Source organism: Sapajus apella, unplaced genomic scaffold (assembly GCF_009761245.1).
Source record: "Sapajus apella isolate SASKATOON/1434 unplaced genomic scaffold, GSC_monkey_1.0 scaffold6, whole genome shotgun sequence".
Classification (NCBI taxonomy): domain Eukaryota; kingdom Metazoa; phylum Chordata; class Mammalia; order Primates; family Cebidae; genus Sapajus; species Sapajus apella.
Genome location: NW_022436946.1, coordinates 5,514,166 through 5,540,209, shown reverse-complemented (window position 1 = coordinate 5,540,209; position 26,044 = coordinate 5,514,166). Strand labels below are relative to the sequence as shown.

The window sequence follows — 26,044 nt, the reverse complement described above, 5'->3', positions numbered from 1 at the left end:
ATAACAGACTAACAGAGAGTCAAGAATGAACTGCCATTTACAATTGCTACAAAGAAAATAAAATACCTAGGAATACAACTAACAAAGGTTGTAAAGGACCTCTTCCAGGAGAACTACAAATCACTGCTCAACAAAATAAGAAAGGTCAGAAACAGATGGAGAAACTTTCCATGCTCATAGTTAGGAAGAATCAATATTGTGAAAATGGCCATACTGCCCAAAGTAATTTATAGATTCAGTGCTATCCCCATCAAGCTACCAATGACCTTCTTCACAGAACTGGAAAAAACCACCTTAAACTTCATATGGAACCAAAAGAGAGCCTGCACAGCCAAGTTAATTATAAGCAAATAGAACAAAGCTGGAGGTATCACACTACCTGACTTCAAACTATACTACAAGGCTACAGTAATCAAAACAGCATCGTACTGGTACCAAAACAGAGATATAGACTAATGGAATAGAACAGAGTACTTGGAGGCAATGCCACACATCTACAACCATCTGATCTTGGACAAACCTCACAAAAACAAGCAATAGGGAAAGGATTCCCTGTTTAATAAATGGTGTTGGGAAAACTGGCTAGCCATGTGTGGAAAGCAGAAACTGGACCCCTAACTGACACCATACGCTAAAATTAACTCAAAATGTATTAAAGACGTAAACATAAAACCTAAAACCATAAAATCCCTAGAAGAAAACCTAGGCAAAACCATTCAGTACATAGGCGTAGGCAAGGACTTCAAGACTAAAACACCAAAAGCATTGGCAACAAAAGCCAAAATAGACAAATGGGATCTAATTAAACTCCAGAGCTTCCGCACAGCAAAAGAAATAATCATTAGAGTTAACTGGCAACCAATAGAATGGGAAAAAATTTTTGCAATCTACCCATCTGACAAAGGACATCTATCCGGAATCTACAAAGAACTAAAACAGATTTACAAGAAAAAAACAAACCAACTCATTCAAAAGTAGGTGACAGATATGAACAGACACTTTACAAAAGAAGACATATATGAGGCCAACAAACATATGAAAAAATGCTCATCATCACTGGTTATTAGAGAAATGCAAATCAAAACCACATTGAGATACCATCTCACGCCGGTTAGAATGGCGACCATTAAAATATCTGGAATCAACAGATGCTGGAGAGGATGTGGAGAAATAGAAACTCGTTGACACTGCTGGTGGGAGTGTAAATTAGTTCAACCATTGTGGAAGACAGTGTGGCAATTCCTTAAGGACCTAGAAATAGAAATTCCATTTGACCCACCAATCCCATTACTGGGTATATACCCAAAGGATTATAAATCGTTCTATTATAAGGAGACATACACACGAAATGTTCATTGTGACACTGTTTATGTTAGCAAAGACTTGGAACCAACCCAAATGCCCATCGATGATAGACTGGACAGGGAAAATGCGGCACATATACACCATGGAATATTATGCAGCCATAATAAACGATGAGTTTGTGTCCTTTGTAGGGACATGGATGAACCTGGAAACCATCATTCTCAGCAAACTGATACAAGAACAGAAAATCAAACACTGCATGTTCTCACTCATAGGCAGGTGTTGAACTACGAGAACACATGGACCCAGGGAGGGGAGCATCACACAGAGGTCTGTGGTGAGGGGGACTAGAGGAGGGACAGCAGTGGGTAGGGAGTTTGGGAGGGATAACATGGGGAGAAATGTCAGGTATAGGTGATGGGGATGAAGGCAGTAAACCATGTTGCCATGTATGTACCTATGCAACCATCCTGCATGTTCTTCACATGTACCCCAGAACCTAAAATGAAATAATATATATATATATATTTAAAAAAAGAAAGAACCCAACATATATATATATATATATATATATATATATAAAATAAAAATAATACAAGTAAAAGAAATATTTATATAGTTGTAAAAAATGATTCAGTGTAAAAAAGGTAACTTGTGTAAGACAGATTCTATAGTAGGCATCATCCTAGGTTGGTAATACAGTCAATAGAAGTGTCTATTTGTATGTATCAAAGTAATAAAGCAGTGAACTGAAGTAGCTGAGATGTTAGAATAAGTCAATTGTCTAAAAATACAAATGCCCACAGATATGTTCAGTAAAGAAATGTTTTAAGTGAAGAGTTTGAAAATCTGGTTGATCCCTGGTTATCAATGGTCTTAGAGGAATTTAAGTTTTAAAATGTTTATAGGCTAATTGAGAAAGTACCACTAAGCCAAACACAAATTTAAAGTTTCTTCTTACAAAGCATTCGACCTGTTGCCCAAGACAAGGCTTTCATCTTTCAAGATGAAAGAATTAAAATGAAACTAGAGCACTGAAGGCTACTACAGAAGCATGCATTTATTTGGGCATATGGTAGTAATCCACTAAAGAAATAGTTATAATCTATTTGAGAATAACCAGAACAGATTTTCCAGACAAAGATTCTGCCTGATCAACTTGGTTTTTGCTATGGAAAATCAAAGATGCAGAAGAGCACACATATACGAATGTTTTCTTTTTCATTTCAAAGCCACTTCAGCATCTCTTTTAAAAAGTTTTGTCTTCATTCTTAGAATTAATAGATAGTGCTTCAGATGCTAAATGCCGTAAGTTTCAGTCATCAGTTTCATTATTTTTGTGCAATCAAAAAAAGACTGCTTTGGAAAATACGTTTGTGTGCATTTCAATACAATAAGTGTTAGCAACTCAATTTCAAAGGAATATAAGGTGTGATTTAGTTATTGATTAATGAGTTAAACTACAGACATTGAAGATGCAGAATCAAATTATCTGAAATAAAAGGGTAGGGAACATGTATAAATGTTTTGTACCCGGAGACACTCAATTGCTTCTTGATTGAGGACATCTGATTTCTAGCTGGCTTTTGCAATTAAAAATATTGGAAAGAAATTGCAGTAGCTTAGTCAAATTTACTTGTTGCAGAATGGCTTACAACTACCAAGAGAATTTTCAGTTAATATAATTGAAATTATTTAGTTCTGCTTTGTGACAAATGAAATTATTAGTTATCAGGGAAAGGTAATTACATATTTGGCCTAAAGTTAATCAATATGAACACAGAAAAGCGGGAGCTCAAGCAGAATCAGGACCACAGTTTTGTAAAATGAGGTCAATTGTAGCACCTGTGGAATAAATACAACTGATAGTAAATAAAAGAAAATAAATTTTTTAATCATACTGTTCTCAGAGATTTACAGAATACTTTGAACTTCATTTGGTATTTAAAAATTATTTTTTATGATTTCATACATAGCTTTTTTTTAATAAGATAGAATTTGAGAGTTTTATATTAGTTAGCTGACAATGGAGTAATATAAGCAGGTTGCAGGGTAATTGGCCTTCTGTATATGACTGTGTGTGAATGCTGGTTCATGGTATTTTAAAGCATATTCGGAACTTCAATGTTGTTTCCTCTTAGCCAAGCATAATGGTTGACAAACTGTAGTTATTGTTTTCTGAATTAAACTAGAGGCTAGAGATTTATCGTTGTTCTCATGAAAACATGAATTTTTAACAAAGACTTATGATTGAATATCTATGGCTGAGAATTCCACCTACTGTGATTAATGAGGGAATATTTGTTGAAATTAACCACAGCAGAGCTATTGGCATTGAGACAGGGGCTCAAGTAGATCAGATATCCAAAAAGGGAATTATTGAGAGGTTTGAAAGACAATCGTGGCTGTGCCTGGTTGCTTGGTCCCATATCCCTGAGTAGAGGGGCAGATTTATGGAGGTGGGGATCATCAGGCTAATGTCCAATTGAGAGTTGGACATTATATCCTCTTATGAGAGGTTATAAAGTGTGGTCAACAGAGGCTTCTTGTACCTGGGGTTGCCTCTAATGAGTCATCTTCTCTCATCACTATCATTCTTTGGAAGTTGTTGTCTAACAAGGCACTTGTCTGTCTTTGTCAGCATATGCCAATGCTCAATATGAACACAGAAAAGCTGGAGCTCAAGCAGAATCAGGACCTTGTTAAAGTGCAGTTTTATAAAGTAGGGTCAATTTAACACCTGTGGAATAAATAGAACTGACAGTAAATACAAGAAAATAAATTTTCTAATCATACACTCTTCATAGAGAATTACAAAATGCTTTGAACTCCTTTCTGTATTTAAAAATTATTTTTTACTATTTCACACTTAACTTTTTTTTTAATCAGCAAGGTAGATATGTGCCTTGTTACAACACTAAACCTCAAAGATCATGGACGGTCACAATAATTCTATTTTCCCAAGTTAAAGCATAAGTTCACTTTCACAGTCTGCTCTCTGGGGTGATGGAGAATCGAGGAGTAAAGTCCAGTTCGATTCCTTGAGTCATTGGAGTTGTTTCTGACTGATCCATATTTTAAAATCCAGCTCACCAGTGGGCTTGAGGCTGGATAAGTGGACTTTTACCAGGGCCCTACCGAGAGCAAAAAAAGAATGTGTGCATTGATTAATACTCCTATTCTCAAGGGCCTTTGCTCCTATTGGAACCTTAACCACATAAAGATGTATTTCCTAAACATATCCCTGATTATGGAGTTTATAATCTAAGAATCTGAAGGTGCATTTCTATGTTAAATGCAGAAATTATTATTGAAACAAAGACCTCACCTTTAAATGAGAGTATAATGTACTGCAGTGACTTTTACCCAGATGTATTTGTTACTAGACATTGGTCAGGCTTAAGCCAAATAGTGTCCTGTCCAAGCAATGCCTTATTATTTTCCAACTGTTTGAGTCATTGCGAATGTTCTGCTTTTTGGTTACAAGAGAAGGAGTTTTTTGTTACAAGAGAAAGTAAGACATTGGTAATTTCCATTTCTAAAAAAATTATTTGGTGTTTTTTTGGAAAGAAAAGTAATACGACCCTGTTATAAATCCTTAAATGGTGTAAAAATAGATAAAAATTAGGTACTTACTGTGCTCTTAGTGGTACTTCCCTGCTCTTTCTCTCTATGTATATAGATAAAATGAGAACAATATATTTGGATGTGCATATATACTATACATAAACTATCAAAACTTGGTTTGTAATTTTACATTCTATCATGGATAACCTTCTTGAAAGCCTTCATGGTATATAGGTCTGTGTTTTAAATTTGGATAGTTATTACCAATAAATCCTCTGAATATTATAGCTTATTCAAAATATCTATTTCTTACAGGAAATGGACATATATATGTGTGTGTGTATATATATATATATATATATGTTTTTACAAGGAGTCTGCCTTGTGGAAATGAACATTACTTGGTCAGCTATGATTATTATGCTAAAGGAAGGTAGATAATTTCGTGAATGTCATTTGAATTTCTAACTGTGATTATTATTCTCTCTCCACAGGGCCCATTTGGAGGCCAGTGCTGAGAAGTGGAACAGGTTGCTGATGTCTTTAGAAGAACTGATCAAATGGCTGAATATGAAAGATGAAGAGCTTAAGAAACAAATGCCTATTGGAGGAGATGTTCCAGCCTTACAGCTCCAGTATGACCACTGTAAGGTAAGTGGATAACCTATAGTGAGCAGCTTCTTTGTTGTTTTTTTCAAATTCTAGTGAGGTAATTACTTGAAATAAAATTCTAGGTAAGTATCAGAGTTGAACCAATTTTCATAGGATTCTGTGCTCCCATGTCTGCTTTTAATTGTTAGTATTTAGACATTTAAAGTTCATTCATTGCTTCCATTTGTATTAAGTTTTATCTTCACATTTAACTAAATTTTTTTCAAACAGTACCAATATCTAACATATAATACTGCTTTTAGCTTATTATGAAGTTTATCTTAATTCTAATAGATTTTAGAATCTTAATATATTGAGGATTTTTTTTTTTTTTTTTTTGAGACCAAGTTTTGCTCTTCTTGCTCAGGCTGGAGTGCAATGGCACGATCTCAGTTCACTGCAACCTCCACCTCCCACCATTCTCCTGCCTCAGCCTCCTGAATAGGTGGGACTACAGGCGCCTGCCACCACACTCAGCTAATGTAAATTTTTTTTTTTTAGATGGAGTCTCCCTCTGTCACCTAGGTTGGAGTACAGTGGCATAATCTTGGCTCACTGCAGCCTCCACCTCCCAGGTTCAAGCGATTTTCCTGCCTCAGCCTCCTGAGTAGCTAGGATTATAGGCAGGTGCTACCATGCCGGCTAATTTTTGTATTTTTGCTAGAAATGGGGTTTCACCATGCTGGTCAGACTGTTCTTAAATTCCTGACCTCATTATCTGCTTGCCTTGGCCTCCCAAAGTTCTGGGATTACAGCTGTGAGCCACCACGCCCGACCTAAATTTGTAGTTTTAATAGAGGCAGAGTTTCACCATGTTGGCCAGGCTAGTCTCAAATTCCTGAACTTGAGTGATCTGCCTTCCTTGACATCCCAAAGTGCTAGGATTATAGGTATGAGACACCTCACCTGACCTAAGAAAAATTTTAAACAAATTAACTTAATCTTAAATTCAAGTCATTGAATCATAAGGAATTACAAACCATTTTGTTTATGTTTAATAAAAGTGAAAAATAAGGACTTGTAGGAAATAAAACAAGTAATGCAGATGAAGACCACACTATTTAAGATAATTTTATGTGTCTTACTTTTCTGAACAAAGCCCTTTCTTTGAATTACATTTTTATGCTTAAGTTTCTATTCCTATGCAAATCTGTACTTTTACTCTGATTAGCAAAAAGATATGCTGAAATGTTATCAACGGACACATTAATTCTTAGATCCTTCTATGATTAAATTTGCGCCTTGTTCACTTTCCATTGATTTATTTAATATCCCTTCATGCCCATTTCCTTGTATATTACCTATCATCTTGTTTTATTGTATTTTTTTACTCTTCACATGTAATGAAAGTTCTCATTCTAAATCTGGTCATTTTAATGTGACATTATGTTTCTATTTTCATTTTAAAAATGACAAACACGAATCCACACATCTCCTAAAGGAAAATGTCATCTATGTAATAACTTGCTTTATAATACAAAATGATAAGACCCTGAAATTTATTTATTTGATTTTGAACCCTTGTGACTAGATTATTAAAATTTCCATTTGGGCATATTTTTTCTTTCTACTGGAAGCAGGAATATGATAGAGAAATAGCTCCAAGATAAGAAAAAGGAAAACACTGTTGGTGTATGATACACAAGATAATAGTAATAGAAGATTTAAAATGACCGATTTAAGAAAATCACATTCTCTCCTGACTTTTTCTAACTTCTGCTTCTATTAATTATTCAAACTATATTCCCTTTTAGTGGGCTACAGTATTAGAGATGAAATAGAATAACACAAAGCTCTTCTAATAGATGTGCTCTGTAAGGAATACAAGCTGCTTATGGCCATATGCTAATGGCTTTTACTGAAATCCAAATCTTGAGGTATGAAATGATTTTCCTATTCTGACCTTAGCACCTAAAGTACTTATCGGCCTCTCCAGTCAGTCCTGTCTGTATTTTGGCCCCTCCCAGCAAGGTAACTTGGATTTAGGTTGTGTTTTGCTCTGTCTTAGCACACTGCATGCAGTTGCTCGGCTTCAGTCCTTTAGACGTAAGCCTTTAAGTAATGAAGATAATACTGATAATGATGGCAATGCAGTAGTTCCATTTATTCAGCCAGTATTTACTGAGTTCCTAATACGAATCAGCATATTCTAGTCACTGGTGGATCAATAATGAACAAAACCGGGTTCTTACCCGATTACGAGAGACGGACACTAGAAAAATAGGCAATAAATATATATGTCTCATGGTAATAACAAAAGCAAAGCAAGGTCAAGAAGGTAGAGGAGGATGGGGGATTATAGGCTGAGGAGCTATTTTATATGGAGAAGGTCAGAAAAGTGTCATAAATCGGGTGATTTTTAAACAGAGACCTGGAGTGATGTAGTAAGCACTTAGCAGCCCCTCTTGGAAGTAGGAAATTTAGGGAAAGGAGGCAGAAAGCACAAAGGCCACAGAGCCTGCAATGTTTGCGGTATATTTGAAGAATAGCTTGGAGACCAATATGGTTGAAATAGCTTAGTAAAATACAGTAGGTAGGAGATGAAGTTGGCGTGCTGGGTGGGAGAAGGGGATTCAGATCATGCAGGTCCTTAAATATTCTTTGTTCAGGACTTTGGCTTTTACTCAATGAGAGAGGAAGCCATGGAAGATGTAGGCATCTATAGTGCTGTGATCTAATATTATGTAGCAATTGAGGTTAAGTTATGAAGAGTAGAATATAGAGGAGTTCAGCACTGTTCCTATAATCCAAGTGGCAGTGACTTGGAAAAGGGTATAGCAGGAGAGATGATGAAGGGTAACTGGTTTCTGAATGCACTTGGAAAGAATCAGCAAAATTTGCTGGTGGATTGGATGTGTAGAATGTGAGAGGAAGAGTCGAAGATATCAGAAGTCAATGATTTTTGGACAAAGCAAATGGAAAATGGAAGTACCATTTAGAAAGATGAGGAAACTGCTGGAGGAGCGGTCTGGGTAGGAAATGTAAGAGCTTGATATTTGACATGTTAAGTTTATAGATGTTTAAGCAGTTGGATATATAAATCCGAAGTTAAAAGAAAGATCAGGATTGGAGATCAAAATTGTTAGCCTGTATATCAGCCCTGGGATTGGATGAGATCACATATAGGGAGAGATTGTAGCTAGGAAAAAAAAAATTCTAAGAAATTAGCACTGAGAAGTCACAACTTCAGAGTTTGGGAAGATGAGGAGACTGAGACGGAAGAGCTGGAAGTCTAGAAAAACCAAGAGAGAACAGAGTCCAGGACACCAAAGGAGGAAAGTGTGTTATGAAGGAGGGCATGATCACGAGGATCAGATATTACCAAGAGGTTGAATGAGGGGAGGACAGAAAATTAATCATCTCAAGATAATCTTGTTGACATTGGACAAGAGTTATTTCAGTGGTATGATGGAGCTGGAAGCATGGTTGAAGTAGATTCAAGAGAGAATATGAACAAAACTACAGAAAGCCATTTTAAGGACTTAAAACGTTTAAAAAAACAAAGGTAACAAAAATCGGACAACAGCTGAAGAAAGAACGTAGGGTCAAGTAATGGTTTCATAACTCATTGCTGAGTAGTGAATTATGAAGTAATATATTAATGTTTTGTTATTCAGCATGCTCTATGCTGATACAAATGATTCTACAAAGCGGGAAGGATCAATGAGGCAGGATACCAGCTCAAACAGTGACAGGATGGGATCCATTGCACAAGTGGAGTGGTTGGTCTTAGGTCTGTCTGACTCCAAATATATTTATCAACCATTTAAAACCTACATTTTGAATGACTTTTTGTCCCAGCACCGTTCTAAGCACTGGGGATGTATCCTCATGGTTTTGTTTTGTTTTTACTTGTGTCTGTTTCCTCTTCTTTGCTCTGTTATGTCTCTTTTCTGACTTAGTTTGTGGAAGAATATAAAGCCACCTTTTTCACCCCATCTTTTTCTTTAGCTGCCTTCTGAAACTAGACAATAAAGAAATGAACATTAACATATTCTCCAGAACTAATATTTTAGTGTATAGTGCTAGCTTTCTGCTAAATTAGTACTTGGTGTAGATTATTTGAATAAATTGATTCACAGAGTTCATAGAAAAAAATCCTCCAGTTTTCTCCTTCCTCTAGAACATGATACAATACAGAAAGATGTGCTGGGTTTGAGGTAAGCATTCTTTGTAAGTCATTGCTGAAGTTGCAGAGCTGGAGGATTCCGTGATTCCTTCCTGGGTAGCCATCATGTATTAATAAGTACATGAATTGTCATCACGTTTGACATTACCCCTACAGTACCCCTACAGAAAAGAAAAACTCCAGGAAAGAAAGAAAAGCTTTGAACATGAATTTTCCATATTTTCTTTATAGGTTGTGACATTTGCTATTGCTTTGTGAGTAAAGGTTTGAAAGTCCAGTGCTAATAATCAGTTTTTTAATGTGAGACACAAGATCGTAATGTAGATAATCTACTGTGAATTGTGTGTGGCCATTGGTTTTAGGGTGCACTGGAGGCAGGTAAGGAGGGCTGTTGGCTTCTTATATGAGTGAGAGTTTGGGTTAGAGGTGTGAGTGGGGTACTGGTAGTAGGCACTGAGTTGGAATGCAAATACTTTTATTGAGGGGCTAGCTCTGTCCCCAATGACCGCAGTGACCCTGAAAAAGTCATTTGACCTACCCAAGCTTCAGTGTATGGAAATAAGTAGTGTCTTAGTTCCTTTGGGCTGCATTAACAAAATAATATAAACTGGGTGGCTTATGAACAACAGAAAAGTATTGCTTCTAGTTCTGAAGGCAGAGAAGTTCAAGATCAGTGCACTAGTAGCTTTGGTGTCTGCTAAGGGCCCACTGTCGGGTTCATGGATGATGTCTTCTCACTGTGGCATCCCATAGAGGAAGGTGGTCTTTTATATGGTACTAATCCCACTGATGACAGGTCCTCACTTATGCCCTCATCATCTCCCTAAGACCCACCTCTCAATACCATCACTATGGGGGTTAGGATTTCAACCTGTAAATTTTGGTGACACATAGACATTGAAATTGTATCAAGTAGTTCTGTCTCTACACAGAATTGTTCTGAGAATCAGAAGAAATAGTGGAAATGAAAGTAATTTAGGAAAAGTAAAGTGCTGGAGGGCAGTATATAATTATATTCAATTATGTATATTCTGTCAAAAGCAACCTTCTTTCTCAATTGCCAAGAGTAATGTTTTAAAATTATATTACTACAAATATTATATAAAAATATACAATTATAATTAACAGTAATTCATGCTAATGTAAATCTACATTATTTACGATTAGGGCTAATGATTATGCATTTGTAGATTTAGAGCAATAAAGAAATGCGATACCTACCTGACATTATTTATCTTACTGAATGTCATTGGTTATAATTATTGAATAGCCTAAGCATAGTTTAACCTTAGCCTTGCATTCAGGAATTCCCTTCCTGGGAGTTTATTTAATAGTCTTTGGCCAGTGTTCTAACATAAACATAAGTTTCTAACTTATCCTAAGTCTTTTCTTAAAATCAAAATATCTTATAGATGTGTAAGAGATTGCTCTATATTTCAGGGCAGACTTCTTTCTTTCTTTTTTTTTTTAAGTCTTTGAAAATGTCCTTTCCCTCTACTGTCATATTCTATCGATCAGGAAAAGTCTTTATTTAATGTATATGCATGTATAATTTAGAATTATCAATTACTGGACTGAAAAGAGCTTAAGAAATAAGTTAGTCCAGTCCCCTTATTTATAATAGAGGAACATGAGAGGCACAGGGTAGTTTAAAAAACTCTGAGTTTTCATCCCTCCTTCCCTCTCTTACTTTCATTTACTTGCCATGTACCTGGCAATTTATTTTATTTTATTTTTTTAAGGAAAAATAGCTTTATTTTTAAAAGAAATCGGTTCCCTATTTAAAGCATACATGAGATAGCATCTTTCATTTAGTCCTAAACTTGATTATGTATTCTCATTGTAATATTTCAGTGACATTCTGGAAATAAACTTGAAGTATATCACCATATACTTATTGGTAAATATCAGACAAAGCTACTGACTTTAGGGAAAATTTTTTGTAATTTTTTAAAGCTACCCAGAGATATTCATTCCACAGTATATGGAATGAATTGGATTTATCTGAACATTTACAAATTTTAGCAAAATTCTGTTTTTTTCCATTGCATGTGTCAGTGTGCTAAATTCTCCACTACAATCCAGGTAAAATAATGATAGAGTATGAAAAACAGCGTTGCCTGTGATAGACAAGGTGAAACTACAGCGTAAAGAGTAGCCAGGAACCTATACTATAAACGTTATTTAGCTCCAAGTATCTTGCAACAAATAGCTACTAATAGGACTGTACATAGCACATAGGACGCAGCAATCCTGGACTGTAGTATACCTGTAAAACCCCATAAAGCATTTTTTTTCAACCTTTTTATTCTTACCCGCCTTCCCAATTACAAAATCAAATTCAAATTCAATTAACTAGCTTTAACTATAAATTTCTTCCTAATGAGAGAAATTAATACTAAAAGATTTTGTTGAGTAGGATGATTTTGGAAGGCCACAATCTCTAGCTAAGATCTTTTTTCACCCCAAAAACCAGTTTTTGTCCCCATTTGAGAATCTAAGGCTTAAAGTTGATGGAATAAGTAAATTAAATAGGCTTTAACTTTATTAGAGAGGAAAAACCGTAATGGGTAACAATGGAAGTTGAGATGGTTGACTTCTAGACCATCTCTGTTCCATACCTGCTATTTATTAGAGAAGAAGTCATGTATCTTTATTTTCTTGTTTTGGAGAACACAGGAATTAGCATAAAACCTAATGGCTTGGAAAAATCACTTAATCTCACTAGATTCAGTGTTCTTGGCTATTAATTGAAAGAATTGGTATAGATTAGTTGTTTTCAATTATGGCTACACTTTTATAGGGCATATAAAAGATATCAATGCTCAGTTATATTTACCCAGACCAATTAAGCCATTCTCTGGAGGATATGGTCTCAAACTATAGGGTAAATCAGAATCACCTGATGGGCTTGTTAAAACACAGATTGGTAGACCCCACTCTCAGAGCTTCTGATTCACCAGATTTTGGGTGGGGCCTGCAAATGTGCATTATCAAGTTCTCAGGTAATATAATGCTATTAGTTTATGGACCACCCTTTGAAAATTGCTGGACTAGTGTGTGTGTGTGTGTCCAGGTGAATTCTAATCTCAAAACTATTGGCATAGAAAATATGAATAAGGTTCTTTTAAGTTCTCGGATATTTAGATTTTAATATAATAAAAGTTGTTAAACATCAATAAAGGAGACCTATGGACATATATCAACTTCTTGGTCAATTTTCATTAAAAACTTGTTTCTTAAAACCTTTTAGAGTATTTTATGAAAATTAACTTTTTTTTAAACTGCATTTATGGGTCTTCACTTCATTTTTCAATAAAGATAATTTATTTGGTTATCAGTGTCTCATCACTTGATAAGACCAATGGAGGGTTTGGACAGTAGCCAGCTATTTTTGAATTGCTTGAAAAGAGTTTTGTAAATCTGTAGTCCAGAGGTAATTCTGTGATTGCTTCGATATTTATAATTGCAATAGTGCCAAAGTACTGATTCTCTTACAAGACCATGTATAAACCAAGAAGTCTTCCGTATTTTCCATCCCAAAACTGAATCAATAAAGAGAGCTTCATTTTTTAGGTAAAGTATTTAGAGAGTTTGCCTTTGGCCCCTCATATTTTCCTTTCTTCTCTAGAGGCTGTGACTCCTCAGACCTCTGACTCCTCATGCCTTCATCCTTTCTGAGTTCTTCTAGGATTGCCTGGCAGTTTCTAAGACACCAGAGAGGTCCTGATATACAAAAAAAACACAGCCCCTGTCTACATGGAATTTACATTGAGGGGAGATCCTGTGTTTATCCTTAAACTTACATTTCCTGTTCTCTGTGTCTTGAGAAATCATTTCCCAAAAGGTTATGGCTAAGCTGTGAAACTGCAGATTGTTATCCCAAATCTCTGGTTGCCTTTGCCCAATCATCCACTTCTGTAACCCCCAACTTTGCTCCCTTGGTCTTTTAATCTGTCTTTTGATGCTGTCACAGAATGCCAGGCACTGAGTCATTTGTAAAGAACAGAGATTTATTTGGCTCACAATTCTGGAGGCTGGGCTCACAGTTCCAGAGGTGGGGAAGTTCAGATCAAGGAGCCGGCATCTGATGAGGGTCATCCTGCTGTGTCACCCCATGGTGGAAAGCACAAAGCCAAGAGAGTGTTCGTGACACAGAGGAGATGGAAGCTGAACTTATCCTTTTATCAATAACCCACTCCCACTGTAACTCACCCACTCCCACCGTGATAATGACATTAGTCCACTTATAAAGGTCAAACCCTCATGACCTAATTACTGCTTAAAGGCCCCGCCTCTTAATATCAGCACAAATTTCATCTTGAGTTTTGGAGGGGACATTCAATCCATAACACTTTGTTATAATTCAGGGAAGCTTTCAGTTCATGTACCTTACTTCTAATCTCGTTTCTTTAAGGGATTATAGAACTCTTTTCAATTATAACATTATGATGTAGCTTTAAACAGAACATAAAGTAAGTTTTAAAACCAATTTTTTCAGATATGTTTAGCTTACTAAAATAAAGTTGCTTCTCTTTTCATTTAGTCTTGTCTATTATTATAAATTTTGTTAATATTTTTTCCTGATCTCTTACTTTTTAGGTCTTTTCCTCTTTATAATAAAGTTTAAAAATCTTTTTAGCTACAAAGAGCTCTTGTCTTCCAACTCAAGAGTACATAATTAGAATCAATCAAAATCAACCCTCAGATGGCTTGATACTAATATTAGCCAAGGTTTTTTATTCCCCAAAATTTCCCATAGAAAGAAGGGGACCTTGTATTTGATTTCTAATTCATTCTCTGATCTTACAGGTAACAGTGTGAATTACTTTATTTCAGACAACACAATACTAATTAATTTGACATGAACTCTCAATGCTAATTTAAGATGTCTAAAGAATATCAGATGGAATTTTGTGAAGAGACAAAGAAACTAACACTGATTTAATTATTCTAAAAGATATGCCATAAATGCAAGTTTTGAATGCCACTGTATACAAGTCTTTCAAAGATCTATTTAAAAAGCAGTGTCATACATCTTTTCATTGTGGACGAGACAAACATACAACCACAAGATGCATCTAGAAAACCGTATGTGCTAATATTACCCAAACAAGCACTTAAGTTTTACATTAAAATTGCCTGTGACATCATCATTTACGAAGTAAGAAGGAAAAAAAGCTACCTCTCAATACCTTAGATGAATGTGGAATTATGGCATGCTAGAAAGCTGTTATGGGCATCCAGTGTTACTAAGATCTGTTGTCAAACAGTCATGTGAATAATTCAGATGAAACAAGTAGACATCTTAACCACCTGTATCCCTAGAAGTTTACTTATGCAAGTTGATTGAAAACTAGTTTTTGGCTGTTCTCATTTGGATGGTGAGCTATTATCTTATATTCCAAGGCACCTTATGTTGTACAGCTAGCACATAGGCTAGATAGACCAATTTCAATTCCTTTACTCACTAGCTCTGTGATCTAGGCTTTAGGACATTGTCAAATCTCTTCAGTCTGGTTTTTGCCCATAGGGGTATATAAAACATTTAGCATAACACATCTGGTAAGTGCTCAATAAACAATAGCTGGTGACATTGTTCTTTAAACTAGGACTTGTATCTGATTTTTTTTTTTTTTTTTTTTTTTTTGAGACGGAGTTTCACTCATGTTACCCAGGCTGGAGTGCAATGGCGCGATCTTGACTCACCGCAACCTCCGCCTCCTGGGTTCAGGCAATTCTCCTGCCTCAGCCTCCTGAGTAGCTGGGATTACAGGCACGCACCACTATGCCCAGCTAATTTTTTGTATTTTTAGTAGAGACAGGGTTTCACCATGTTGACCAGGATGGTCTCGATCTCTTGACCTTGTGATCCACCCGCCTCAGCCTCCCAAAGTGCTGGGATTACAGGCTTGAGCCACCACGCCCGGCCTGATTTATTTTTAATTTTAGTTGCTCCAGGTCTGCATTTTGTATTTTTCCTTAAATTCATTAATTTAGGGCATGATATGTTTTAATACCATAACTTACATTTATCATTTGGGCCTGTTGGTGGCTGGAAAGATACCTTAGACTACTAAAGAAATTGAATGTAATAATTGAAACAACAGAGTTTCTGAGAATTTATAAAGGATAAAATATGAGTCTAGAAGAGACTAGAAGAATATTTTTTTTTGTTCTTAATAAAACAGCATATCATGGCAAGGCCAAGCCCATGAGATATATCTGCACTTAGTGCCTTTACTGAATTTACCACAGATTAATAAGCAAATTATAAATGTTTAAGCATTAATCTGATTACCTTTAAAAACTGTCAGTATTTCCGTGCTGCCATAATTTATAAATAAAGGAATAAAATTAGGCCAGGTGCAGTGGCTCACGCCTGTAATCCCAGCACTTTGGGAGGCCGAGATGGGCGGATCACCTGAGTTCAAGAGTTCAAGACCAGCCTGACCAACATGGTGAAACCCCATCTGTACTAAAAATACAAAATTAGTCAGGTGTGGTGGTGCCTGCCTGTAATCCCAGCCACTTGGGAGGCTGAGGCAGAAGAATGACTTGAACCCTGGAGGTGGAGGTTGCAGTGAGCCAAGATCACGCCATTGCACTCCAGCCTGGGCAACAAGAGCGAAACTCCATCTCAAAATAAAATAAAATAAAATAGGAATAAAATTTATATATATATATATATATATATAATCTTAGATATATTTTCATGACTTTACTGGATCAAGTCTGTGTTCCGCATCACAGATAACTCTGATAAAAGACTAGTATCTTAGATTTGTGCATGCAATCACTTTATTTAGGGGTTGATTTATAGGAACTCATATATCCTGGGTCTTCTGATTCCTAACTATCTTTATATAATCTAGTCCTTTATATGTACATAAATGATTTAATGATACCTTTTCATAGTTAGGCTTTGATGATAGTGATGTCAGTCATTTCATTCCCCCATCCATCCATTTATCCATCCACCCACTTGCCTACACTATTTACCAAATGCCATAATGTTAAAGTTGATGCTTCTATGTGAAGAGCAATAAGATATAGCCTCTGTACCTCAGTGATGTATCTTAATAATTATCGAAGGAATACTTTACATTTAAATGTTAGGTGATGGCTCTGAGATTGCCCCCAGAATGGTACTATAAAGCAGTGTTTTAAAGCAGCTCACATGTTCAAACACCTAGCAATTACAGATCAGATTTAAAAAACACAAGACTAAACATGGCATTGTTGGGCTCCAAAACGTGACAAACATTCTACAGGCCAGAAACAAAGCAGAAAAGCAAACTAGCCAGTGACGTTGATGCTGCTGGAAAAATGTAGCAGATCCCCAGTAATGAGGAGGCAGGAAGCCCCATAGCAAAGACCCTTCAAAACCCTTCTGTTACACATGGAAATGAGTGACTCACAGATTGGCATCCTTTCCTTCTGTAAAGTAAATGCCCCAGAAACTCCTATTATGAAACATCAGTATATTTTTGACCCTTAATTAAATGTGTAAACTTTATTGGGTGTTTTAAACAGTGATTCAGAACACTGATGTTTTCAGCAACATCAGTATAAATACTTAGTTCAATGGTTTAACATTTGGGACCTGGGGCCTGGCACAAAGTAAACACTCAGTAAAAGGTGGCTGATAGCTTTCCTCTAATTGTTGGGATTTCTTTCTTATAGTTTTGATCATTTTTATCTTGTTGAAAACTATCTAGGCTACATGATCAGCTTTAACTAAATAAAACTGTATTAATACCTGTTATTTACCAACTAGAATAACCCAAAAGAACTAGCTTTCATTTACTATCTAGATTAACCTGTCAAATTTGACAAGGGTTATTTTCTAGTCTTTGCAAGTATCAGTTTGGTAAACAGCACAATCATATTATTTTTCTCATGTAGGTACATGTTTAATTCCCTCAAATGTTAAAAGAAATTGCTACTTTAAAAACATATAGTGTTTTAAGGGCTGTTTTAAAATAAATAGATAGACCAGGCACCATGGCTCATGCCTGTAATTTTAGCACTTTGGGAAGACGAGGTAGGTGGATCATTTGAGGCCAGGAGTTTGAGATCTGCCTGACCAACATGGTGAAACCTTGTCTCTACTAAAAATATAAAAATTACCCAGGCATGGTGGCAGTTGCCCATAATCTCATTTTCTTGGGAGACTACCAGGGAGGCAGAGTTTGCAATGAGCAGAGATCACAGCACTGCACTCCAACCTGGGCAACAGAGTGAGACTCCATCTCTTAAAAAAGAGAAAAAGTAAATAAATAAATAACAAAATAAATGGATAAAGTTGAATCTTTCCATCTAATGTCTTAAATCAAATTTTAATATTATTTTTGAAGTTTTGTAGAAGCTGAGGTCACTTATATGCAACTTCCCTTTCAAGAATGTGAGCTTATCATTCAGTCAACAATTACCTATAATGCACCTACAATGTATGTAACGTTCGTAATGTTATGTTTTACTCTAGTCAGATACTCTTAAGAGTGGATAAAATTGCAAATGCAGATTTTATTGTTCAAATTGCACTTCATTTTCATAACAATGTAAATATTAAGTTATCTAGGGGCAATTATTAGAGTTCTAGTCCCCTTTCTCCAATAGAATGCATATTTGATTTTAGAAAAGCAAATCTAGAATAATTGAAAGTTCATGATTCAGGTATAATTTATTGTTTGTGTGTTCTTTCCCTCAGGGCTACTCTGTCCTTTGCTTAACCCAGTTTAATTCCTATATTCAAGCTTTATTATATAAGAGTCAGGACATTCTGGCCTTAAGCTGAATTGCCAAGGAACATTAGCAAACTTATTCATTAAAATAACAATTTCTAACATTGTCTTTAAAACAACAATACCCTACTATTAAATTTAGGCTTTCTGTGTGTGTGTGCGCCTGCGTGTGTACACATGCGCATGTACATGTAGGTTTGGTAGAATTTTTTTTCCCTTCTAAAGTAATCAGAGGCTCTGCCTGCAATTCTGTAATTTTGAGGTCTTGCTGTGTTAGAAGGTTGCCTGCAGTGGGAAACTGGTCTTTTTCTAAAATTAAAAAAGTAATACAGTGGCTCACGCCTGTAATCCCAGCACTTTGGGAGGCCGAGGCGGGCGCATCACGAGGACAAGAGATCGAGACTATCCTGGCCACCATAGTGAAACCCCGTCTCTACTAAAAATACAAAAAAAATTAGCTGGGCGTGGCGGCGCGCGCCTGTAGTCTCAGCTACTCGGGAGGCTGAGGCAGGAGAATTGCTTGAACACGGGAGGCGGAGGTTGCAGTGAGCCCAGGTCACACCACTGCACTCTAGCCTGGTGTCTGGTGAAGGAGTGAGACTTTGTCTCAAAAAAAAAAAAAAAAAAAAAAGTAATAATATGGTGAAACCTCGTCTCTGCTAAAAATACAAAAATTAGTCCGGCGTGGTGGCACGTGCCTGTGGTCCCAGCTACTCGGGAGGCTGAGGCGGAAGAATTGCTTGAACCCGGGAGGGGGAGGTTGCAGTGAGCCGAGACTGTGCCACTGCACTCCAGCGTGGCAACAGAGCAAGACTCCGTCTCAATAATAATAATAATTTCCAAGTTCCCCTCCAACCTTTGCCAATCTATGTTGGCTTCCTCCTTATTAAATGCACAGCTCCCTAAGGCCTGTTAGTGAAGCTGTTACCTGCGCAGACCTGAAGCAGCGGTTTTCTCCGTGAGCCGGCACCTACCTGCCACACCCCATTGAGTTGTCTGAATCTGGGCTTGTCTCCTAATCATAATATGTAATACTGCAACCTTACCCCAAAGGGCCATAGAATATCCATGTTTAGAGGGAGAGGTGAGACAGACGAATGGGTGTCACTCTCTGGTGGTAAAATTAAGAGTGGACAGCAAATGTGGGTAAGAAACAGAGGTCTGTAAAACCAATGAATCCTTTCACAAAATAATTCTTTTACTGCCTCTGCACATGTTTAGCCAACAGACTATTTTATCTGGCAGTTCACATATTCACTCAGGTTGAAACTTCTGTACTGTACCTGATGTTTACCACATACTTTGCTAGGTGTCAAGCATGCATGAGTTTGTAAGACTATTTTTGCTGTTATGGAGCTCACTTCACTCTAGCAGTGATACAGGCTTGAAAACAAGTAACTACAGTGGATATCAAAAGTGCTGTAATAGAGGCATGGACACACAGCCAAGGAGACTCAAATCACAATTATTTGTGCTTGGGAAGATTGGGAATGGCTCCACAGAGCAAGAAGAAAGACACCTTGGAATAAGTAAGAAATCACTTAAGAGTGTTATCAAAATGCCTTAGGGAGAAAATTCTCCAAATTAGTCATGCCATGTTTTGGAGTCTGCAGTAGAACAAGGGGTGCTGCTTACCTCCTTTTGTGATGATACTTAGAATAAGGCTGAAAGAAGAAAATACAAGTTCAGCGCCTAATACAGTGTCACATTAGAAAAGGTGCTGATTAAGGATCCCTTAGCTGAAATATTTGGGACCAAAAGTATTTGGATTTCAGAATTTTTCATATTTTGAAATATTTGCATTATACTTACCAGATAAGCATCCCCAATCAGAAAATTTGAAATCCAAAATATTCCTATGAGCATTTCCTTTGCGTACCATGTTGACACTCAGAAATGTTTGGATTTAGGTGTATTTTAGATTTTGGATTAGAGATACTCAACCTGTATTGCATATATTAGCTGGATGAAGGAATACATTTATGTGTGCATGTATTTTAAAGACTACAGGGGACTGGGCGCTGTGACGCATTCATGTAATCCCAGCACTTTGAGAGGCCAAGGTGGATGGATCACCTGAGGTCAGGGGTTGAAGACCAGCCTTACTAACATGGTTAAATCCTATCTCTACTAAAAAAAAACAAAACAAACAAAAAAAAAAATTAACCAGGCATGGTGGGGTATACCTGTAATCCCAGCTCCTCGGGGGGCTGAGGAAGGAGAATCACTTGGACCTGGGAGGCGGAGGTTACAGTGAGCCAAGATTGTGCCATTGCACTCCCGCTTGGGCAACAAGAAAGAAACTCCGTCTCAAAAAAAAAAAAAAAAAAAAGAGTACAGGGAAGGATACTATTTTATTACTAAGAGAAGCAAAAGAATTTCTGTCTCATTTTTAGCATTAATATTCTGTATTCTATTTCAGGCATTATTTTTGATGTCAGTGGGGTGGAACCCAAATGAATTTTGTATATTAACTGTTCATTGAGGGATGTTAACCAAAACTTTTAAAAGCACTAGGCAAGAGATTTTGTTTTTTATTTTGTCTGCATACCAACAGAAAGTAAGCCTGTTTTCTTTCTCTTTTTTCATGTAGTTTTATTAGCGCTATCAAATTTAATGAGTGCTCTGCCCTTTTTTGCTGTCATTCTGTAATGACTTCAGATCCATACATGCTGATTTAGCTTTGAAAGCAAGTTGGGCAACAAGTAAATTACATTCTAGCAGATTTGTCTCGTGTTTGAATCATTTATTTTTTCTGCTTATATTCTCCAGTAAGTAGTTAACTGCTTTTTTTTTGAAACCAAAAGCCTGCTGTAGCAGCAATGCCTCTATGTGCTATAGTCCAGCTGCCTTGCCTTTAGGGCCAGGTTCTTGGGTGTCCCATGCAGTCACACACAGGACTCTGCTCTTACAAGGTTTCTGCACTTGGCTTAATGTTTTTCTGCTGCCATCTTGAGATTCTTAGTAGTATTTGGACAAGGGGTCCTGTCACACTGAGGTCCCTAATCGCATAGCCAGACCTGCTTGCATTGCGAAGAACATTAAGGTGTATGTTCTGACACATGTAAAATGTTGAATACCTCTTAAAACTTGCTTCAAGCATCTTTCCATCTTCTTAGGTAAGGAAGCCATCCTGAGCCCCACTCTGAGTTACATGCCCCTTGTTGTACCTTGCTGTATCTTGTTAGTGTTGGTTGAGCTTTGAGTAGTGGTTCATTCCAATACCTCACCTTTCCTGTTGACTTATTAACTGTCCCTTGCACTCTACGTGACTTCCAGAACACTGCACTCTCCTGATGCTTTTCTTACCTCACTGGCAGCTGTTTCACAGTTTCCCTTCCTGTTTCTTCCTTCTCTCCCTTGTCTCCTAAAATTGGGAAGTGCCAGGTTTCAGGCCATGTCACCTTCTCTATATTCACTCCTTCTTGGGTTTAAAAATGCCATCTATATGCCAAGCACCTCCAAAATATATATCCGTTTACATGTCATCTCTACTTGAGTGTGTAATAACACCTCACACTTAGTATGACCAAACTGACTTACTGAATTGGCTCCTACAACATATTCTACCCAGTGTACCACATCTCAATTGGTAGCAATCCTATTTCAGTTGCTTAGAGAACAAATAATAATCACCTTCAGTCCTGTCTTTCTCCCATTTTCAATCTGTTAGGAAATCCTGTTGGTTCTCTGTTCAAAATACAGAATCTGAATCTACCACCTCTCACACTCCTCTGTCTCTGGAATTCTCAGCCCAGCAACCAGAATGTTCCTATTAAAATAAATTAAACTCTGTAGGAGCTTCCTGACTTATTCAGAGGGAAAGCCACAGTTCTCGGACCAGTCTGCAAGGCCCTACCTGATCTGACCTACTCGCTCCTCACACCTTGCTCATTTCCTCTTTTGCTGCTTTTTCTCTTACACACTGACTTCGGCCACACAGGTCCCTTGCTGAGCTTTCAGTCACAGGGCCAGGCTGTCTGCTCTGTCGAGAATGCCCCTTCTTTACTCAGACTTCTTCACTTAAATTTCAGCTCCCTCTGAGCACTCCTACTGTCTCTCTCTGACCCTTTTCTACTTCTTTCTTTTTCTGTAGCATTTATGAGAGTCTAATGTAATGATTTATTTTCTATGTCTTTTTGTTTATACTGAGTACTCTGGGTGCTCTATAAAAGTTGAACGTTGACTGAAAGAACTGTACCCAAAGGAGCATGTCCTTTGGTGTGAATGTTCCTTTTGTCTCTTTATCTCACAGTAATTCTTTTTTATTCATTCGTGTTCTAAGGAATATTACATTTTGAAAATATTCCTACTTTAAATAGCCAAATCTTTAATAAAGATAATAGCTGACATAGAAATGTCAGCAATTATCTTTTCCCAAGAGCGAGAAATCATTTCAGTTACATGACATATTTGAAATGTATGCAAATTAAAGAATACAATGGTACTTTATGCCTTGAGATTGTAGTCTGTTCAGAGGTTATCTTTTGTTGGCCTTAATAGTGCCTGAATTGTTCATCTCAAGAATGGGAAAGGTTTTTATATAAGGGAAAATAAATTGGCATCCCTTTAATTGTTGAGATAGCTTTTAACATATAGCTTATTTTTTTAGCTGTATGTGCTGGATATTGCCAGATTCTTCCAGTGTTTGTGCTTCTCAATGGTGTAAACATTTGATACCTTTGAAAGAGAGTGGAGGTGAGATTCTTAAACGCAGTGAGTAGTTTAAACATATGGAGTCTCTCTTGGCCACGTGCGGTGGCTCATGCCTGTAATCCCAGCACTTTGGGAGGCCAAGGTAGGTGGATTACCATGTCAGAAGTTCGAGAGCAGCCTGACCAACATGGTGAAACCCCGTCTCTACTAAAAATACAAAAATTGGCAGGGTATGATGGTGGACGCCTGTAATCCTAGCTACTCAGGAGGCTGAGGCAGGAGAATCACTTGAACCCGGGAGGCAGAGCTTGCAGTGAGTCAAGATTGTGCCACTGCACTCCAGCCTAGGTAACAGAGCAAGACTCGATCTAAAATATGTATATATATATGGAGTCTCTCATTCAATGACTATGTTGTCATGCATTACGTTTTATAAATCAATCTAGCCTTAGGTCATTGAAGGGAAATATAAAGGGAAAGTTTTATGATCATTACAGATATAAAGAACAGGCTTCTAAAGCACATTTGTAATTCTTAATAATGCTGTTATTTGAAAGTAGTAATTTATTCAATGCTAAATGAGCTCAATTCTAGTGGACATTCTTAAAAGCAAAATTTTTAATTATGAAAATAATAACATATTACATACAGAGTTTATAAAACAAAGAATAAAAACATGGGCCATAGTTTTTTCACCGTAACAACCCTTTTCATTTTGCATTATTTCTTTCTGCATATTCACCTTTTGCATAGTTTTACTTGGGTGCAGAGTTTTTATCTCGTCTTTTTCACTTAGATACCTGTCATGCCTATTTCTTCACGTTGCTATGTGGTCATTCTCACAATAAGTTTTCAAGGTTGCATAATGGTCTCTAGTGTGGCCATATTATAGAGCCTAAATATATTCCAGGTGTTGGAGAATTAAGTTTCTTTCAATTTTTTAGAAATCATAAATAATGTTATAATGAAAACTCTTGTGTTTGTAGCTTTTTTGGATCATTTTCTTAGGATATATTCCCAAAGGTGAAATTCTTATTTCACACAATATGACCAGAGTAATGATTCTTGATATACTGCCAGCCTACTTTCCCAAATGATCAAACCAATTTTTTTGCCTCCAGCAATGTGTGAAAGTGAAGCTTTACCATACCCTGGCCTGTGATTTCTCATTTTTCTTCTGTTATTTGTGATCCTTGTATTGTTAGCATTAAAATACTAGTACTTCATAGATGTATAGAAATGTAGAAAGCAATTTTGGAATATCAGACACCTGAATCAAGGTTCTTTCCCAAAGAGAAGGAAGAGGAGAACTGGTTTGATGTTTGGTTTATTTATGCCTAGAAGGATAGGAGAAAACCTGTCCATGTTTGTTAAACACATTAGTTGAAGAAATTTATATTTATCTCAAATTAGTGTGTGTGAAGTCATCTAGCTGACCATTTATAGCATTGTTTTGATGTTTTATGCTGTAACAAATTGGTTCACAAAAAAACACTATATTTATTTCTTTGCTTTCTAAGAATTTAAGTGATGTAAGAGTTTTACAACAGTTTTCTGCTTATGAAACATTTTGGCTTCATCTTGGAGAATCAAATAATTTCATTTTCTTGATAATTAAATAATTTATCCCTTAGGAGAGTTAAGTCATCTACTTCCGAATGTTTCTGCAAATGGAGGGCTTTGTTCTGCATTGGTCAACCAAAGCTCTAGGTAAAACGGCTAGAATCTTCCTCTACAAGTAACAGTGAACAGAGGCTTTGGAAAGAAATTCAGTCTGAGAGAAGAGCTGAGAAAGATGGTAGAATTTTAGATTAGCATCATTTTAATAGTAATGGGCTAGATGTGGTGCTCACACCTGTAATCCCAGTGCTTTGGGACGAGGAGGCAAGAGGATCACTTGAGGCCAGGAGTTCAAGACTAGCCTGTTCAACAGAGCAAGACCCGGTCTCTACAAAAAAAAAAAAAAAAAAAAAAAAAAAAAAAAAAAAAAATTAAATCAGCCTGGTGTGGTGGAATGCAACTGTAGTTTAGCTATTTAAGAGGCTGAGGCAGAAGGATAGCTTGAGCCCTGGAATTCAAGGCTGCAGTTAGCTATGATGGTGCACCAGCCTGGGCAATAGAGTAAGACCCTATCTCTTTAAAATAAAGCAATTTTTTATTCTACAGCACTTAAGAGTTTCAAAATATCTTTTCATTCATTGTCTCACCAGTGACATTAATAAAATGAGAGATGTGATTAAAATGCAGAGAATTTAAGGGACAAACCCAAATAAGGGCTCATGGGTGCAGGGTGGGTAAGGGTGTGCCTGTGCAGTGTGGAATGGACTGTACCCAAGGCTTTGGCTGCAAAATTATCTGGTTTTACTTTACTACCAAACAGTATTTTTAACATCTCCTCATTCATTCATACAAAAATTCATTGACTTTCCACTATACCTGCTGGGGCACAAATTTCAGCTTTCTGTGAGGGCTCAGCCTGGCACCAGAGTCAGGTTTGCAAAGAGGCCATGGTGAGGGAGTGTGGTGAATGCTGGATCACCATGAGGGGGCGCTGCGGCTCATGCTGGTGCACAGGTGGCATTGGAGCCAGGTCCCTAAAGGGTCAAAATGGGTGACCCCTTTGGATTTCTTTAACTTTCACCAGTGAGAGTCAATGAGGTTGTTAAGAAAGCAAAACAACACAGATGTTGTCTTGAGATAATAACATCTTCTTTGTGGGTGGGAAGGGGATGACTACTTCCCTCTCCTGCTGCGGAGTTGATCCGCGCTGCTTTCTTCCACAGACCTGCCTTGTATGAGATGCTCCCATTTTTCAGGAGTTTTCCTTCCTTGATCCCCTTCTAACAATGATCTCCTGGGGTTCCACATTTTTTTTCATGGCAGTTTACTCATTTCTTCATTCATTAATCCAAAGGATGTACTGAGTGCTGAAATGTAATGAGAAGGAGCACAGCTATTGAAAATTTGAAGCAAAAGCCTTCTGTGCTAC

General features: G+C 37.0%; 1 protein-coding gene across 14 annotated transcripts in view; it reads left to right on the top strand.

The window, feature by feature from the left end:
* UTRN (utrophin) overlaps nucleotides 1-26,044 on the top strand; it is a 536,298-nt gene that overhangs the window by 378,200 nt on the left and 132,054 nt on the right. For all 14 annotated transcript variants that reach the window (XM_032274352.1, XM_032274350.1, XM_032274358.1 and 11 more), the window contains one exon: nucleotides 5,367-5,523. In XM_032274352.1, the coding sequence (XP_032130243.1) occupies nucleotides 5,367-5,523 (157 nt within the window). The remainder of the gene's footprint in view (nucleotides 1-5,366; nucleotides 5,524-26,044) is intronic.